At 40.0% G+C, this 18818-nt stretch overlaps 2 protein-coding genes across 3 annotated transcripts in view; both read right to left on the minus strand.

Annotated features, from left to right (window-relative positions):
* The window catches only part of LOC120804393 (MICOS complex subunit mic25a-like), a 104398-nt gene extending 97822 nt beyond the window's left edge, over nucleotides 1-6576 (minus strand). For both annotated transcript variants that reach the window (XM_040153841.1, XM_040153840.1), the window contains exons 1-4: nucleotides 6383-6576; nucleotides 3466-3559; nucleotides 2377-2509; nucleotides 1055-1199 (exon numbers count right to left, since the gene is read on the minus strand). In XM_040153841.1, the coding sequence (XP_040009775.1) occupies nucleotides 1055-1199; nucleotides 2377-2509; nucleotides 3466-3559; nucleotides 6383-6466 (456 nt within the window). In that variant the 5' untranslated portion in view covers nucleotides 6467-6576. The remainder of the gene's footprint in view (nucleotides 1-1054; nucleotides 1200-2376; nucleotides 2510-3465; nucleotides 3560-6382) is intronic.
* Nucleotides 6577-7643: 1067 nt separating this feature from the next.
* LOC120804389 (E3 ubiquitin/ISG15 ligase TRIM25-like) lies at nucleotides 7644-12606 on the minus strand. Its single transcript, XM_040153833.1, has 4 exons — nucleotides 11989-12606; nucleotides 10902-11041; nucleotides 8870-9037; nucleotides 7644-8352 (listed from the first exon to the last, which is right to left on the minus strand). The coding sequence occupies exons 1-4, from the start codon at nucleotides 12604-12606 to the stop codon at nucleotides 7644-7646; spliced, it is 1635 nt and encodes a 544-aa protein (XP_040009767.1).
* Between the last annotated feature and the right edge of the window lie 6212 nt (nucleotides 12607-18818).

An 18818-nucleotide genomic window follows, 5' to 3' on the forward strand; every position in this document is an offset into this window, starting at 1 on the left:
TTTATCATCCTAATTGTATGCAGTTTTGGTTTAGTCCATATATCCTCACTATACTTTTTACGCTAAGCAACCATTAATTCCCTGAACAAACAAATGTTGAGCTTTCCATTATTAAGAAGTGACTCATCAGACCCATCATTGTAGTACACTGTGCACTCTTTTGTCTCTTGACCAAGCGCCAATAACATGTTAATTCCATATAAAGATGTTTCTTGTCAACCTACTTTATTCAATATCAAGTAACTAAGGAGACTATGGGGGTCGGATGTGCCGCTGTGCTGCATGGCCGGTGTGTTTTGACTTGACACATAGGATATGAGTAGTGCATTAACTAGTTCAGTTGAAAACAATGTCCATCTTCATGTTCTTTAGAAGAGATGCCATTTTACAGAAGCTAAGTACTAGCTAAGAACAATCAATTCAATTAACTATTAAAAAAAAAAGCAGCAGGCTTTATTGAATGAGACTGACAGTAAGGCACACGGCATTCCTTAAATAGCTGCATTTTGAATTTACTTCTGATTTGCAGATATTGGTGATTGTTGTAAACATTGTCAGTGGCTAGTGTGTTTGATGTTGACTAGCTTAACTGCTTTTTAAATGACTTCTCAGTCAAAAGTTCTCATTGCTCATTAGAAGTTAGTTTTGCTGGCCAGTTTCCATGAATGAATGTGACTGTTTTAATGTAAAGCTGAAAAAGAGTTATTTAGCTGATTGTCCTTGGAAAGCATCATTAGGTACTTTGCTTTTACAGAAGCAATACAATTGTTTATCAAATCTATTCCACGTATATTTATCAATTTCAAATCATATAAATATGGCTGAAAAAAAACTCAGCAATGACAAGAAACAGAGCTGAGTCTGACCTAAATCAATCAACCCTGATTGTGACTGACGTGATTCTGACATGTTTACTAACAATGTTTTCTAAAGTCAGTAGGTCAGCATTTAAGGGGTATGCAACAAGAAACAAGACAGAAACGATGAAGCATTCATCTTAAGAAAGGAGAATAATATACATTTGATGCGTAGATGAGCCTCTGTGTGAGCGTACCAGTTGTTTGGCCTTCTCTGCGTCCTGACGTGTGTGTTGTCTTTCCCGGCTCATAGCTTTACTCATCTCCTGCATCGCTGCCTCCTTCTCTCTTTGTGCCACCCTGGCCAACTCCTCCTTGATTATCGTCTGCTTTTGTTCATACCTGAAACACATATACCATACATACAAAATATAATGCTTGCATTCATCGCTTTTGCCAAAAGTTTCTGCTCTTCAAAATCTTCTGATTACAGTCAAATGCCTTCGGCATGTATATCCACAAGGGGGCAGCATATACCAATTTTCAGGCCAGTCAAACCCATTGAGTATCTACAATGAGCACATGAGATGAATTGGATCTCCACAGGGTTAAGTTTTACAGAGGAATATAGAGATTATCAAGGTAATTGCAAGTTTCATCCAGTGAAATTTAACAGTTTTAATCTTTAACTTTCTTTGACAGTTCTATTTTTTAAACACATACCACAAAACTATAAGTGCTCTCTAGTCTAACCTCCATCTTTCAAATGTCACTTGGTGCCTCCCCTATTTTTCAATATTGACGGCCATCCTACCCACAACAACTTACTCTTTATTGTAAACTTTAACTGCAAACTTTAGTTCCTAAGCTATAAGCTACTAGTCAACTAGTAAAATTTGCATCACCCTGGAACAAAAAATTCCGTTAACAAACTGGTCCTATTTATAATTTTTAACTCTGTTTGGATGCATGCAAAAAAAATGAAACATGCCATGTCATACAACAGAGTGCATGGAGTTAGTAACTCAGTGATATTTTGATTGTAATAACCAAGGTATACATTTAATATTTTACCCCAGTTCTCTAAATGTTATAGGTGATCTTTTTCCTTTGCTTTTTTTGGTAAGTACTTTTATAATCACGTTACCACCAGCTCAAAACGATACCACCAGCTCAAAACACTCCAGCACACTTGCTAGCTGTATGAATGTAAGGCTTGTTAAAAAGAGCATGACCCTATTCATATTTCTGAAATGGTCACCGTGTTGCTCTGAAGCATCTTAGCCTTCATTTTAGTTTTCTTGACTGATCATTTAAAGAAATGTGTTACATAGTTCTAACATCAGTACTTCATTAAACTCCTTTTGAGCAAGGTACCAAGACAGTAGGATACAATGAGCAGGAAAAGGGCACTAGCCACTATAAGCAAAGTGAATTCTAAGCAACACATATAAATATAACACATATAAAGTTACTTCTATCATCAAAGGTGAATACATGTTTACCAGGCATAAATCATCTTCAATTTTTGTCATTCAATCAGAATCTGTATTATAAATCCACATTTTCTTTAACCCACTTCCTCTGTTCTTCCTTAGTGTAGGAGTCTGGTTTGCTAGTGCTGGACTGGGTACTGGACTGGGTACTGGGTTGGGCCCGTTGCTGTGGGCTCTGCTGGGTTCGAGGGCTTGAGCTAGCACTGCAAGAGGCACCTGGAGAGAGACAAAGAGGATATGAAGGGCAAAACTCTTGCAGAAGACAATCTATTATGATCTGTGGCAGTTTGGTGACTTACAGTATCACTATTAAAATAAGCCCTATTACAGGTATAATTAATTAGTGTAATTAAATGTTTAAAAATGGATAACTGATTTTTTTTCCCCCCAGAAAATTACGTCTAAAATGTAGGGGTTAATTTATATTCGAGAATGACACAGTAAGGCCTGCATACTGACAACATCAGATACTCTTTGGAGCAAAGAGAGTACTGGTGTAATACCAACTCCTACAGAGAATGTGACAGTATGGGTTGATGGTAGCCTTAATGTTTCTAAACTAGTGGGTTTCTCAAGTCCGTTCACAGTGTGTCTGTTAGTGTTCATCAGCTCTAAAAGTGTTTAGTTAGCCTAGTTCAACTGACAGGTAGTTGGCGTGTGTATGTGTTTCTTGCTGGCATGTAGGAAATAATTCCTGATACGTGAGTGGGTGAGTGAAAATGAGTGAAAAAGCGTCTCCTAATGCCTTTCCTATAGAACTGGACAGATTGTCTGTTAAGATGCCAATAGTCACGTAGCAGCTTAATGAGGAGCACAAAGAGACTGATAAATGTTAACTACCAGAGAAATTGATCCCGACCGCTTCAAAAGCCTGACAGGAGAGCGTGAGAGCGTTTGTATCTCCAAAGACAAACAGAAACATGTTTATGTATGTGCTGTGTATATTATTTATTTACATGTGCAAGTGTATTTCATGCTCCAGAGATGCAAACTGCTAGATTATAGACCCTGTGCGTAAAATAGGGGAACAGGAAAAACAATCACGCGTTAGATGGAACGGTGAACACTCACGCACCAGCTCATATTACATGGGATCATGTCCGACAGCTGTGACTGAGCCGCAATGCAATGTAGCCAGATGCTGTATACATTGACCCTGAGGTGCATGGTACCTGTATCTTTCTGAGCACTTGAGGGTGATGATGATGGGCGTTCTGGAGCAATGTTGGCTACTCCTCTCATCCTCTGAAGAACATCTTCTGACAGCTAGACAGAGGGATAAAGAGCAAATTAAAAAGACAAAGACAGGTAAAACAGAGACACAGAATCAACACAGAACTGGGAAATTAAGGTTTTTCGTTCCCCGCTTTGTTTACAGCAGAAACAACAGGAGGCCTTACTGCAGGTTTCTACAAACATAATAACAGTTTACTCGACCATAAAACATATCACGCACAGTATGTGGTCTCATCTTTATTCAAATGAAAATCATCCTTTATCTTTTTACTCCTTTGGTTCTGATGTGAAGGACAGAGTAACTTCGGCCTGAAGAAAAACACATGAACCGGCTAAGTTTGGCAAAAAAAACAAACAAACAAACACTGGATCACTGTAACTGTGCTATGTTTTATATGTGTGTGCCCCGGGAAAAGGTTACACATAGCCACACCAAAGACCAGGGGTGTCAGCACCATCCATTGACTCACTGTTTCTATGACTCACAACATTTGAATGTGCGGCCAGGGCTGGCAAGTATGATTATCTGAAAGGCTCTTTTTTTCACTTTTCAATTACATTTTTACAAACATGATTGCAATGATTGTGATGCAGGGAAGTACCAGACCTATAAACACTTAATTTGCATGGTTTATCTTTTATATTCCATTGGTTGTTATACTTGACAAGCTTGCATTTGCTAGAGTACAGCTAAGTCTGAAGGTGCCTTCATATCCTAGCGGAAATTTGGCAATTAACTTCCAACAAGTCCTCAAAAGTCTCAGAAAGTAGGAATGCTATGGATGCAGTCGCACTACAGACATTCATACATTTTCTGTGTGTGTGTGTGCGTGCATGTGTCATAATTAGAGATTAAAGATAAAACCGAGCTGATAAATGCTACATCACTGACCTCCTCTAGTTTAAAGTCTCCAGACTGTTGCAGTTAGAGCACTCTTCTCACCACACGCAGCAGTGATGCTGGATGTGGTCAGAAGACTGCTCTACCTGGAACCAAACTCAGTAGGCTGTGAAGGTCAAGGTGCACTGATACACTTCTACATCTCTTAGGTAAGGTGAGAGCTCAACCACATAAGATCAGCAAAAAAAAAAAAAAAAAGAAAAAAGAAAAAGTGACATTTCCCACTGGTGTAATGTTGCTACTCTTTGTCAGTTAAAATAAACCTACATCATGAAACAAAAATTGTGAGGGTTTAGCTCCAAAAAGTATTACGTCTTGAAAGTTTGGGTCAAAGGATGTGTTTATGGATAACTGTGAAAGGAGCTGTTTTGGTATCATTTTTGTTTCTCATCGTCCTTATTCCTGCTAATGTTTTTCTTTCACAGTTACAAGCACTCTTATTGTTTCTACTCCTCCCTATCTATGCACAGGTCTGAATCTGTTGACTTTAAGTCTTGGCGTTCATTAATGCAGTATAGGATAAGGACCACGTTTGCATTTAGGCAAAAAAATCTCTCTGCTAATGCAAATGCAGCAGAATTGTCGTGTTATTACATGACTGCAGAGAGGTGTCTTGAATTAACAATTAGTTAAGTAATTGATTACTCAGTTGACAAATAATTAATTGTTTGGCAACTATTTTGGTGATCGAATAGTTGTTTTATTTATTTTTTAAGCCAAAACTGGCAAACATTTGCCTGATGTTTGTAGCCTTTCAATATGAGGATTTGATGCTTTTCTTTGTCACACGTGATAGTAAACTGAATATCTTTGGATTTTGGAATGCTGGTCAGACTAAACATGAAATGTGAAGACCTCCAGCTTGTCTGTGGGAGATTGTGACAGGCATGTTTCACTATTTTCTGTCATGTTATAGGCATAACATTTAAACGATTGATTTTTTAACAAAATGGGTTAATTAATCTACACTGAAAATAATGATTAGTTGTAGCCCTAGAGATATCAAGCGTAGTCTCCGTTTTAATTCGATTAATTGTGCAGTCTCAGTACATACACGCCAGAATTACTACCATACCTCAACTGCTACAAGCAATGTTTGTGGGCGAAACGGATTTTTTTTTTTTTAAAGCATCCTCACTTTTAACTTGACTTGACCTTTAACTCGACCTCACTATTAACTTGACCATTTCCTTGGTGTGGTTATGACTTGCACTTGGCAGAATTCCGACATATGCAATGGCACAGGAAGGCAGCAGTGTCCAGAGGCAGCGAACAGCAAGCCAAAACTCCATTCGAAATCCGCCCATTTAAAGCCAGCTCTGTTAGGGACATATAGCCTCATACTTACAACAACAATTGAGGCCGTTAAGATATCAGTGGGAATCCCTCCTTGATTAAGCGATACATCCACGGGGCGGTTGAAATGTTAAACGTAAGCGCTAGCAAACGTTATCGCTTGGTTCTCTTAACTGCTAGCTGAACGCCCCATCTCTAATGTTGTTAGCAAACGTTAGACAGTAGCTCGTGATCTGTGAAAAATGTTGGATTTCTACTAAATTCAGTACTGCTAGGTGGATAACAATTATGCCGAATTTACCAGAAGACCTTCAAGGTTTCTAAAAGACGCCGGCCATCTGCCAGCTATATTCCTTTGCCGATAAGAAAGGCACATTCCTACCTGCAGCTTATTACGACTGGAGTTTGGTGCAATGAAATAGAAGTTTGTTTTAGGTGGTACATCAACCTGCCCCTGCCCCTGCCCCTGCTTCCCTTGACACCCTCCTCACTTGAGCAGTCGTTTTACAGGTGCTTAGACTTAACGTACATTCAGCTCAGAGTAAACTGGTAACTTCGTTTGCTGTGCAGCAGTGCGCTAACAGCTAGTTAGCCCAAGGCGTAACATTAAAGTAACGTCAGCGTGGCTTATTAAACGCTAGCTAAATTAGCATTACCTTGACTCCACGAAGAATCCTAACCCTGTCCTCATCATCGACACCGAAAGACACTTTCCTGGTCGTACTCTCTCCCGAGCCCATGCCTTCTTGGGGGAAGTGGCAGCTTTGCTAATGGCCCTGGGTAGAATAATGTTACTAACATAAAATAACGCCAGTGTCCTGCCCAATGACAGAATTTGTGACAGATGGGATATGGGTTGCCAGATACTTCTCAAACCATCCCCCTCTCATAGATATATGTAAAACCCAGAGCATGTTTTCCTATTATTGTTTTATTAAGATGGAGCTCATAACTCCAATTATTCATAAAACGATTTATCGGCATCTGTTTTACACGTATATTTAGGTTAAATAAAAACGGTTAAATCACTGTTAGTTACCGATTTACGCACCAACCTGGCAACCCCTGTGTCAAACACTAAAGCGCCCTTGAATGAATGAACCTTCAAGAGACAATCACATCCCACATATTCCGTACATGTTGTCATTCAAACATGTATGAATAATTATTGATGTACAGACATTTTGTCAACAGAGACACAAACATTACCATCAGAGTTTATTTGTAGCGTAAACTCAAGCATGTCTCATATTCAGCTTGTGTTCACTGTGGGGTTCACACACGTCAGTTTTCACTGTGTATGAAGAAAATAAAAGGCAAACACACCATTCAAGAGACATTCAGTTAACTTTCAACAAACAGACGAAAGGGAAACATGCCACATGTCAGCCTCTCAGATGGACAAATGACCAAAGAAAATCCCCAAAAGCTAATTAATTTATGGAACACCTATATTGAGCTATACACTCCACAAAAGTCACCCTGATCATGAATAACAACTTGGGTTTTTTTTGTAAACAAATGATCTCATGTGATTAATCCTATTTCTGTGATGTAGTCATGCTAGATAGTAAATAAACACTTTTGTATAATAGCATGGCTTTATAAGATGGCGCATTTATTTGTGGTAGCCAGAGTTCAGGATTGTGTTACCGGTCAGACGCAGAACATCACATTTCCAAGCTTATCTCTGAGAATTGAAGTGGCATTTACACTACAGTTACAAACAAATACGCCATTTTGGCAGAATTTTCAATCAACCTGTAGGCTACTTTTGACTGTATTTCCTTGCAGACTTTTGAAAGAAGGCAGTAAATGCAAAAGGAAAAAGAACAATCTTAGTTGGAGGACGGTTTATTGGTTGAACACCCCAAAAAATTCTGTGTTTGCAAAGTATTAAAAAAATAACAGTTGCATTCACATCCCACTGTGCAGTGTGATACAGGATTCTGGTGTGTTTGAATGAATACTGAACGCTGGGTAAACCGGTTCCCTGAACACCGCCCTGAAAGTATGGAGGTGCTCCCTGCGCCCTTTGGTGCTGTGGAACGTTAACGTCCCCCCCTCATAGTCCAGCGCTACCTCAATCCTCAGTGGATGATAGGTCATTTCCCCCAGAGCCACATTACAAGAGGACTGGCACACTGTCAGCTTGCCGTTTTTCCACTGCAATCGCCAGGACACAGAGTTGTGTCCTAGACGACTGTGGTCACCACGGCGAGGGATGCTCTTGTAACACACGCCCAGTGACCACATGCTGCTGGCCCCCACCTCTACCACCCATATGTGCTCGCCACCTGAGAAACCCTGGCTGCACAGAACCTGTGGTGCACTTGTAAAACGCTCTGGGTGCTCCGCATAAGGCTGCTTGGTGGAGCTGTACTTGACTGAGCGCAGGTCACTGGACAGTATCAAGCTGCGGTGGGCAGTGCAGATGTTGAAGGTGAGCTCCAGGGGGTTGAGGAGGATATGAAGAGAATCCAGGAGGCAGGTCATTTCTGAGCGGAAGTCTTGGGTTTTGAGGCCTTTCTGGAGACGCCTTGTGTTAAGCGGTGCCTTTGAGGGGATCTTGGAAGGAATGGTGCTTTCAACAACTTCTCTCAGCTTATGCTCAATCAGCATGAACCTAGAGAGCAGAGGACATGTCCTCACTTGAGTTCCTTTGGGTTACAATACTACCATGTGCTCTACTTTATAGTTGGCATCACATGTCTTTACTTATATAGGCTGCATGAATACAGAGACATACTGTATCTTTACATAAAGGCTGGCATGCATTTTTCTTCATTAGCTCATACTGTATGTGTAAAACCCTTCTATATTATATATTATATTATATTCTATATTAAGGGCTGGTAGCTAATAGTGAATTCATTCATTCTGCATATTTTTTTATACAATTTGCAAAACTGATAATATGAATGTCTTGAAATATATTTTTATGGTACATGTGTAGACTAATCTTTTCTAATTGATTGTTCTAATTTTTGTCCTCATCCCATAGCATATGGATAGATAACGTAAATAGATAAATTGCACACTGTCAAATTGCTGGAAACACTGAATTTCTCCCAGTATGTTTAGGAATTATTTCTTTACTTGGATGTTAGAGAGAGACTTTAGGCTATTTCGTTCTGTTGTACCTGTGTATGAAGATGCATGTGTCAGTCTCATTGAGGGCCTGTTTGACATTTCGCTGGGCCTCCAGTAACTGCTGCTGTTGCTCTTCCAGTGCACTCAGTCCGAGCTGCCAGCTTTCTCTGCGCTGACCTCTCTCCTCCTCCAAAAGCACACAGAGACGATCCCTGTACCTGAACACAACACAATAATAGTACATCAATAGGAGGTTGAACTAGAAACTCCATCCTAATGGTGCTCCACCAATCAATTTTATTTCCTTCTCCTATTATTCCTAGCATTGCTTCTATATTACTTGCTAGAGATAGAGTCACAGTATGTGTGTTGATACATATGAAGCTTCGACTACATTACAGTTGTTTACTTTCAATATGATATGATTCTTTTCACATATTTATATAATGATTGGATAGTTGGGTACTGGTATTTTAAAAATTTTAATTTTTGTAACTGAGCATATTTCTCCCCTGTTCTTCTATGTTATTTTTCTGTCCTTGTCTAGCGCCATCATGAGGTTGACATTGCTTTGAGTGAGATGTCTCAACGAATATTGGATGGATAGCCATGAAATCAGGTAAACACAGTCAGCTCCCCTTCAGGATAAACTGTAATAGCTTTGCTGAGCCCTTCACTTTTCATTTAGCGCAATCATCAGATCAGACTCTTAATTTGTCCAGTACTTTAGTTTATGACACAATACCGTATATCTGCAAAGCTAATGATATACCCATTGAACTCAGACGTACTTTGTGTTTTGTGCTAATTAGCAAATGTTCTGAACTAAACTAAGACGGTGAACAAGGAAAACATTATACCTACTAAATATCAGCATGTTTTCAATGTCATTTTGAGCATGTTAGCATGCTGATGTGAACATTTGCCTCAAAGCACTGCGCTGCCTAAATACAGACTCACAAGGCTCTTGGATTGGCTGGAGATTCTTAGTCCTGTATGTCCCTTTTACAAGGATATTGTTCTGTGGAAAATATTGGGTCAGTTTTTCTTGTACATGAAATGAAATAACAAATGTTACAATAATGAATAAGGAGACTTCGGCATTTTAGACATCTAAAATCTCTGCCTTGAACAATCCATGACTTTGGACCACTAATATCATATTTCAGTAAAACATTTACTGGTGGGCTGAAAACGCAGATAAACTGGATTCATTACATAATATAATGGGTAAACTGAGTTTTGGCCGACCATTTTTATTTATAACAGTCAGTGCCTGATTCTGTTCTTCCAGCCTTAAAGGGGAACTGCTGGTGGTAATCTTTTGTGCTCAGTGTACTGTATATTGTATAGTCAGTGACTTGCAATTTATAACACAGGCAGGGCAGTAAACTTGAGTTTATCCACCTTTTTTAAAACCAACATAGGCACATCATCTAACTAATATAAATACATAGTGTGAACTACAACTAGGTCATTTTTATTTCATTGGCTTAGAGAAAAACACATTTCCAATCTCTTATTTTATCTAGAATTTGTTTATATATTTTATTTCATGATAGCTATGTTATTGAGATATGAAATTACACACAACATGACAGAAGATGTTATACAGTACATCATTCACCCCTGGTGCAAGGCACTATTTCTGACCATTTTTGGTTAGAAATAGTGTTACTGTCCACAGATTACAGTGTCGGGATGGTTATACATTTACTGTCATCCTCTGATTCTAAAGACCCTGAAAACATGATGTAAAAACATGATAATTGATGTCTAAATAAGCAACAATCAGAATCAAAGTTTGGGAAAAAAAAACAAAAAACATCCTCGTCTAAAAAAGGTCAGAAAAATGTGCTAATCTGCTTGAACAAGGCTGTGTGGGTGAGGGTTTGATCAGATTTGATTAACAGTGGCTTAGAAACATCAGCAAACAGCCCCACAGCTGTCATCAGATTCTGACTTGAAACCAGTGACAGGGCCTTTAAAAAGCATCATTGGATACATCAGTGTATCTGCTTAAGGACACAACATGTTACTCTTCAAGGAAATAGCAATACCAGCACATATGCAATCTATTACCTGCCCACTAGTGCAGCCATACTGTCCATGACTGTGACAGCCTTGTTGATCAGTTTGTCTCCTATAGCTTCAGAGGGTCCCTGCTCCTCTGCTGTCTGCTGTAGGAGACTCTCAGTCATCTGCAGCCTGCAGGAAACCACCTGCAAACATGCATTTAATGCATTTGTGTGTTTTAAAGCTATAGCAGGAAAATCTGGAATGACTGGATGTATTTTTCTTGTACCAAGCATGGGGCAAACACATAAAGCATGTTTTCATATCATACTCTTACAGGTGCCCTTCCACTTCCATGATGTAAGTGAAACATGACAACATTACATGTGACTTTTTGTTATTTACCTGTTTGAATCAGTCCCCATGGAAGTGAAAACGTATGTCAAGCCTGTCAGAATTCATTACACATGTCAGCATTGCATTCTTGTCATTCACCCGTTCCAAAGCACAATAGCAGTGAGCCACAAAGCCGCCGGTCACTTCATTCAAGCCTCAAATGTGTCACGTTTCCATTGTTGTTTCCCATGGGCATTAAGTAGAGCCTTGTCATCTTTGCTCAATAATCTGCACTCTCTGAAGTGCTCTGTTTGGTAATGATTTTATTTTACAGGTCTGAAATTTCTGAATAATAATAATAGGTTTCCTAAAAAGAATAGTGTAATTTAGTACTAATTACAGGGAAAAATAGGGCTTTCTTTAGAAAAAAAAAATTAAACACAAGTAAACATTCACTCATTATTCATTTATTATTGTTATCCTCAATTTATGTCAAATTGTATGCTTGCCTGTACAAATTTTGCATTCACCTTCTGTGATTTAAAGTATCTCTGGGTTACCAATTTCATTTGATTGTCTATAATTTCCTTATAATTAATACCAAATTACATAGTTCTTTCCAGGAAACGTCTTGGAAGTTATTCAGCAATTTGATCCGTAAAATAAAATGTTACCCTGTGTTTTGCAGTTGAACCAATACCACATATTGTGGATGTTTGCAAAACCTTTTGAAGTTGTAATGTTACAATAACACCGTAGGAAAAATGTCTGACTGAATAAAGGTCAGGTTAAAGTCAATGAAACCAACAAAAAATACCTTGTTGCGGCTCTCCAGTGCCCGTCTCATCTCTTCCTTGGCTATACTGAAGATGAGAACATCATGGTTCTGGTGATGGCCCTCTATGAGGCATGTGGTGCACAGCGAGGTCATGTCACTGAAACAAAAGTACTCAAGCGGACGCTGGTGGATAGCGCAGCCCTTCATTCCCGTCTCATTCGGAGGCTCCACCAAAGCGTGTATCTTGAAGGACTCCTTTTCATTGTGTCTCTTAAGGTGTCCGGAGCACAGTGACACCTCACACTTCAGGCAGGTCTTCACAGCCGGTGACTGTTCATCTATACAGTGGTCGCAGAAAACCTGCATGCTCTCAGGCTTAGTGTCAGGCTTCCTGTCCAGATGTGGTGTGGTGGCTCGGTAACCCTCGATGATGCTGCAGAGTTTAAAGTTTTTCTGAAGGGAGTCCACACCCTGATATTCCCCACGACACTCAGGGCAACGTGGAAGCGTTTTGCCACTCTTGTCGGCGGTCTTGTAGATACAGGCTTGACAGTAGTTGTGGCCACAGGGGAGAACCACTGGATTGGAGTAGAGCTGAAGGCAGATGGGGCAACTCAGATCGTAAGCGAGCTGTTCCTCCAGCTTGGAAAAAGACATGATGGGGAGTAATGAGGGTGGTAGCTTCTTGTTGTTATTTCTCTTCTCTCATTGCTCTTCTTGTCAAAACCTTCTGCCCATATTATTCCATTTGTCCGAGAACTATCTCTGGTTTCTTGTCGCATCTTCCCACCTGGCAAGGCTACAGGTGAGTCTGCAATGACAACAGGTAATATATAGAGCAAAGAAGGAAGTCAGCAGCCCTTAACTATTTATCTTAGTGTCAGGAGGTGTATCCACAAATGTGTCCCAGACAACATTCCTTTCCAGGAGGCCCAGCCGTCTGTGCTGCCAGGAATTTACACCACCATAGGGGCTGCTGTTGATGGTAAAAATATGCTCTGCATGACAGTTTTATATACAAGTCCTCAGAACTTATTTTGGTGATTAGAAAGTGAGTGTGTCAGGACTCCCATTTACAGACACAAATCAAACTTCGGGCAAGAGAAAGCTGTACACACACAACCTATTCCAGTTGTCGTGATTCTCTAGCCTTAGTTTTATCCAAACACAACCCATAAAGTGTATAAAACTTCAAAGAACATAAGAAATGCATGATCGTCAGTCTCAAAAGACACTCAAAGTCTCATCCAACACCAACACTGGTTTGGTTCATTTGTACATAAATGGGGGAACCTGGTACCATACACACAGTAAAATCACATGCGCTAACGTCTGCTGTTGACAGTAAACACTGCAGCGCCTCCTTCACTGTTGTTGTGCTGTATGCTTTCATAAAGAATCTAGAGGGTGCATTCAAGACACTTTCCAGTTGAGGTATTAAGGTCACCTACGGACAAAAAGTGAGGTGCAAAACAAATCAAAAGCATTTCAATGAAATTGAATAGCGTTCTCTAAAATTAGCCATCCAACCATTTGAAAGTGGTGGCTCCGACTGTTTCCAAAATAAGCAATAACTGCAGGTAGTGTCCGGAGTCTTGTGTGACATATCACATAGGAACTCATATCAGTATACTGAAACATAGCATTCAGTTCATGAAATAGATAGACAATGTTTACTCATTGACTTTAAATTTGTTTACAGAGAACTGGGATTATCTGACAGCGTGGCACGCTTCGGCTGCTCTACAGATTTTTGAAACCTACAAGAAAAACACCTTTACTGATAACTGTTAAACATGTACATACAGTATTTACTACAATGCACTTGTCATTGCTGTTAGGCATCGCAGTTTTTCAGTATTATATTGGCTGACAAAATGTAGTAAGGTGTTGTCATGTTTGTGAGTGTGCAAGTCTCTGAGTACTGCTCTGGACAAGAAACATATTTTGAGACGACAACATCACGAAGGACATCTGGTTGGCAATTAGGGTAAACACAGAGCTTGGGAAAGAAGAGGGAGCCATCATGAAAGAGTATGTTAAAAAAGAATTCAAAAATTAAGAATTGTCATTTGATTTCAGTTTTCATTACTTGGTTCCAGACCTAAGACAGAAAAACCAGACTCCTTCCCTCTGAGATCTACCGAAATCTGCCTTAAGTCACAGAAAACCTAACTGTGACATGAGTACCATAATTTCATGTATCGGAATGTTTTGTGCATATTCATATTACTAAAGCTTGTTGCTTGAATGATATCCCTGACATTTATTACAACATTAATACCTCATAACTTGTAAAATGTAATAGCATAAAAAATAATAATGTGGGGAAAATACATTATTATTTATCCCTAGACATAAAAAATATGTACAAATGCATATGTCTTGGGAAAAACGTAGAGGTGTAACCTTAGGATATGTGTCAAGACAAGGGTCAGCTCCCCTGGGGGCCACCTCTCTAACTCAAAACTATGACTGGACAGGACATCCTTAAATCGCTTGACTCATTTATATCAATGAGGGTAGGCTACGGAACAGAGCACCTCGTTGGATAATAAAAACACCACAAAATTCATCCTCTAAAATGTCCATACAGTTGAATCAGCACCTCTCTAAAATAGTTTCAACAAAAATTTTATGACCTTCATGAAGATATGTTTTATTAAAGAACTGCATTAGTTTTAGTTAGGTGTACCTAATAAACTGGCAACTGAGGATATTTCTTCTGTCCTCACCTGAAAAAACTGTAGAATCTGAATATGAGTGCATATTACGGTACACACTGTACGTATAGCATTTGTATGGGGTATTAAAATGAGATTCAGTCTCTTTCTGATAGAGGATACCAATAGTTTGTGTGATTTTTTTTTTGGTAAGAATGTTTTTGGTAAGCATACTAATATATTAAAAAAAATTACTTGTTTGTAAAACTCCTCATATACAATACTGTAGCACCTATTATCTTTAACACCAGCCAACCTGCAGCCTTGCTGCCTGTTCCATTGGTGCAGCAGAGCAGCGTTCATTCATCAACGAAGACTGTGACCAAGACTACTCATTGACAAACTTTTTTCCAGGAGGAAAAGGAGACTAAAACTAAACAAAAAGTAATCTTTGAAGATCTAGTACTACTCAACATGGTTTCCTGGGAGGCTTTGTGTTTTCCAGCCAGGTGGTTTCATATTTAGACGTATATTTGCAGACATCTAATTCTCCAGTGGACCTCCATGAGGACACCAGCTGTGGTGTAAACAACTTAGTGAAAATGGACTAGAAATCTCAATGAACAAATTGTCATTGTATATAGTGTGTTTTCCCCCTGCATTGGCCAAAGGTTATCCAAAGCAGAGTGGTGCAGTATCTCCATTCTTGAACTATTTCAGTATATTCGGTATATTAAATGAAAGCTTCACACCCTTTCTGTCTGTTACACAGTTTGCAGTTCAGTTTGAAAACCTTACACCCTTGTTTTCTCGAGTTTACTGGTTCTGTAGTTACTGCACTCTGCCTTTGCAGGGCAGTAATGTTTACAGCCTACTACTTTGTCAATAGGTCTAAATTAGAAAATATACAAATTCTAAATTTTCAAACTGTTTGTCTGAGGTTTATTACTTTGTTTTGTCCCTACAGACATTGCACTACTGAACACAAGCGCTTTTGAGTTTGTTTTTTTTCTTTCCACCTTTTTATTCAATCAGGGGTAACATATATTGACAGAAGAATATTTAAACTCACATTCACATTCACACTTTCCTTCAGTTCAGAGTGGCCTATTAACTTGCATGTCTTTGTATAGTGGGATGCAACCAGAGTACCCACATAGGCACAGGGAGGAGTCAAGTGCCATTTTTTGGAGAAGATTTCTGAAGGATCTTCTTTAGGGCAGCGTGGATCCTCGACACGAAGATTCTGTTTCCTTCCGTGGTGAAGTGCACTCCATCTGGCAGAAATATGCTTTTGTTGAAAAATCTGAGGTGGGAATGTTCAAAAACTTCACCGCCAAAGTTGACAACAGCATTTCCCGTCAGTGTGTTGACCATCTTCCTGTCTTTGTTGATCTTCCCTGGCGGTCCGTGTCTCCACACTCGCCGCTCATTGATGCAGGAATATGCAATTTTCATCGAGGGAAACTCTTCGTGGAGCTGCATCAAGTCCCTCGCCATTTTGCATGCAAGTACCTTGGCAGATATCAGTCCCAGATCGTTGCCACCTGCGTGGACGACCAAAATGTCAGGGGGACTCTGTGTGGTCAACTTGCCATAAAAACAGGGAAGGACACCACTCCAGCGCATACCTCCTTTGCCAAACCACTCAACTTTGGCATGAAGTCCGAAATTCTCCCCGAAATTCGCACGCGCTGCTTCCTCCCCGCGATGGATGTAACTAGATCCGATGATCCAAATCTTTGTTACTTTTTCTGGGCCTTTCCTGTTCTCCTTCCTCCTCGTCTCCTCTCTCAACATACTGTCGAAATTTCTGGTGACAGTCTGTGACACTGAGGCCTTCTCCTTCCTCTTCTGCGACTGGAGTTGGATCACAGGGAAAAGAACCTCTTTAGAGGTGCTCGGGAGCTCTGTGTGAAACTCCTCTGCAGTTGTTGTCATCCTCATCTTCTTTCTCTCTGGGGAGGGGATCTCTTGGATATCTTTGCTGCCCTGTGAAATTTGGCCATAGGGCCTTTTTAGCAGAGATCTATCTCCACAGATTTTCCTCCTCTTCCTTTCTGGGGAGTTGCTTCCTGATCTTCTGTTGCATGTCTGAAAGATTTCAGCATAGGCCCTTTTTCTCGTCTTTTGATCCAGCACCTGTTTCACCACCTCTGTTTCTGATGACATGGAGGAGAGCAGACTTGCTCTGACAGCAGAGTGGGACTTCTGATCCATTTTTCTTACAGTAAACCTGCTTGGGTCAGTGAGGTTTTTCTACTGGACTTCAAATAAGACGGTTAGAGATTCTAACAACTAATGTTATCTTAGGCTCTACACACAAGATCAAAGGCACACTGATGTCTTTGAAGGTGAGTTCTGGAATGTCCAACCCTTTCATCATAATGATTTATGGAACTCTCAGTCATGGTGATGTCATGATGATGTAGCCGGTAGGGCCACATCACCGTGACAACACCGATCCAAACGACATCATGGTGGTTGTGGTTGCACTCCTAGCATTTGCCAAAATGGTACCTCTGGCACAAAATCACTTAAACAGCACATAGAAGAGAACGCAAGTATTTTCTCTTCAGTTAACAAAGATGAAAGCACCAAAGGCCAAATATCCGCATTCTCTGAAGTCCAACACCTTCTCCTTCTCTAGTAGACTTTTATATGTTACCTAATTAACTACCAGCCATATCAATTAAATATACGACAACCTTAAGTAGTGTTACAAACAAAACAAAGTTAAGCCTTAAGCAGTGCAGGGAGTGACTGACTGATCCGTTTTCCCTTCGCGGATGAGACCGCCCAGTACTACAGACCTTTACAAACTCGTGTACTCGACTCAACTCGATTCGACTCGGGTGCTGCTGATACCAGCCCCCCTACAGACTGGCTGCCCTCTGCACTTCCTGTACACACCAAACTGCAGCCCGCATGCTGAAGAGACCGCTTGGGAGTGTCAGGGCTCTCCGGATGCGTTCGTGTACCAGAGTCAGACAGTAGACTCGGTGCTTATTGGCCTGTTAACCTGTTCGCCTGTGGACATTACCCCTGATTCCTGCTTCCTGCGGACTTTGGAAGGACTTGCTGCTGCAGCTGAATTAAGTTGCACAAGTTTTAGTTCCTGTTAGTTTTCGATTTAAATACTTTTATCATCCCCAGCTCATTTCTGATTTCTGCTACTGTCATGATACAACTTACATACAAGTCAGTAGAGTTTTGTTTATTTATCGTAAAAATACACATGTAGCATCAACACAATTATCACAGTAAGTTAAGTACAAACGCTATTTGAGTTCATAAGTTTTCAGCTTTATGTAGCCTGCAGCTTAATAATTTGGGAGGATAATATTGTTTTACTTACACATAGATCTGTGTTTTCAGCCTCACATGCAGTATGTCAGCCAAACTGGAAGCTGTTAGAGGTCCTGAAAGCTGCATTTCTGGAAAAATTCAAATTCAAATTCAAATTTATTCTTGCAAAGTGTGCATATTTAATAGAGCTTCATCTGCACACACTTTGGCAAAGGGGAACGCAGACAAAGATGAATGGTAGCTTTGATAAAAATACATGTCTCATGCATCAGAAGATTTAAGATTTTACTGTTTGCAAGGTTCAAGATTCCTTTTATCAACCCCCCTTCAAGCACTTTTTGTGCACAAGCCTGAAAATGACATCAAAAAAAATAATGTGAAGAATATTTCTTCTGTAGTTCTGGTGGCTAAAGAAGAAATATACCTCTCCTCTAGAGGGCACCCTTCCTGGGCACACTTCAGTTTATATTTATGTTGTGCATTTACATAATCGCTTGCTCTAAAACATCAGATACAATGGGTTTCTTTCAGGCTGGATCTCTGTCTCGGTTTCGCAGTTTTAAACTGTGAGGGTTCAGCCTGGTGAAGACGTCACTCTGCTGTGTACCAACTGCACCAGTTCTCCTACTCTAATGATCTGGTTCAGAGTGGTCAAGGGATCAAATCCCTGCTGTCTTTTTCTTCTATATTCAAGCCTTTTGAGTCTGCTTCATACTGTGGTGGATTTCAAAATGGAAGATTTGAAGTGAAAATCAACATCTCCACTGTCTTTCTCAAAATCAAACAAGTGGATTTACTCTATCTGACCCTGGACTGTATTTCTGTGGATGTTCCTCAAACAACTACCCGGTTACTGTGGGTACAACACATTTAGAAGGTCAAGGTAAAATAGTTAAG

The sequence above is a fragment of the Xiphias gladius genome, chromosome 18 (genome assembly GCF_016859285.1).
Source record: "Xiphias gladius isolate SHS-SW01 ecotype Sanya breed wild chromosome 18, ASM1685928v1, whole genome shotgun sequence".
NCBI classification, from domain to species: Eukaryota; Metazoa; Chordata; class Actinopteri; order Istiophoriformes; family Xiphiidae; genus Xiphias; species Xiphias gladius.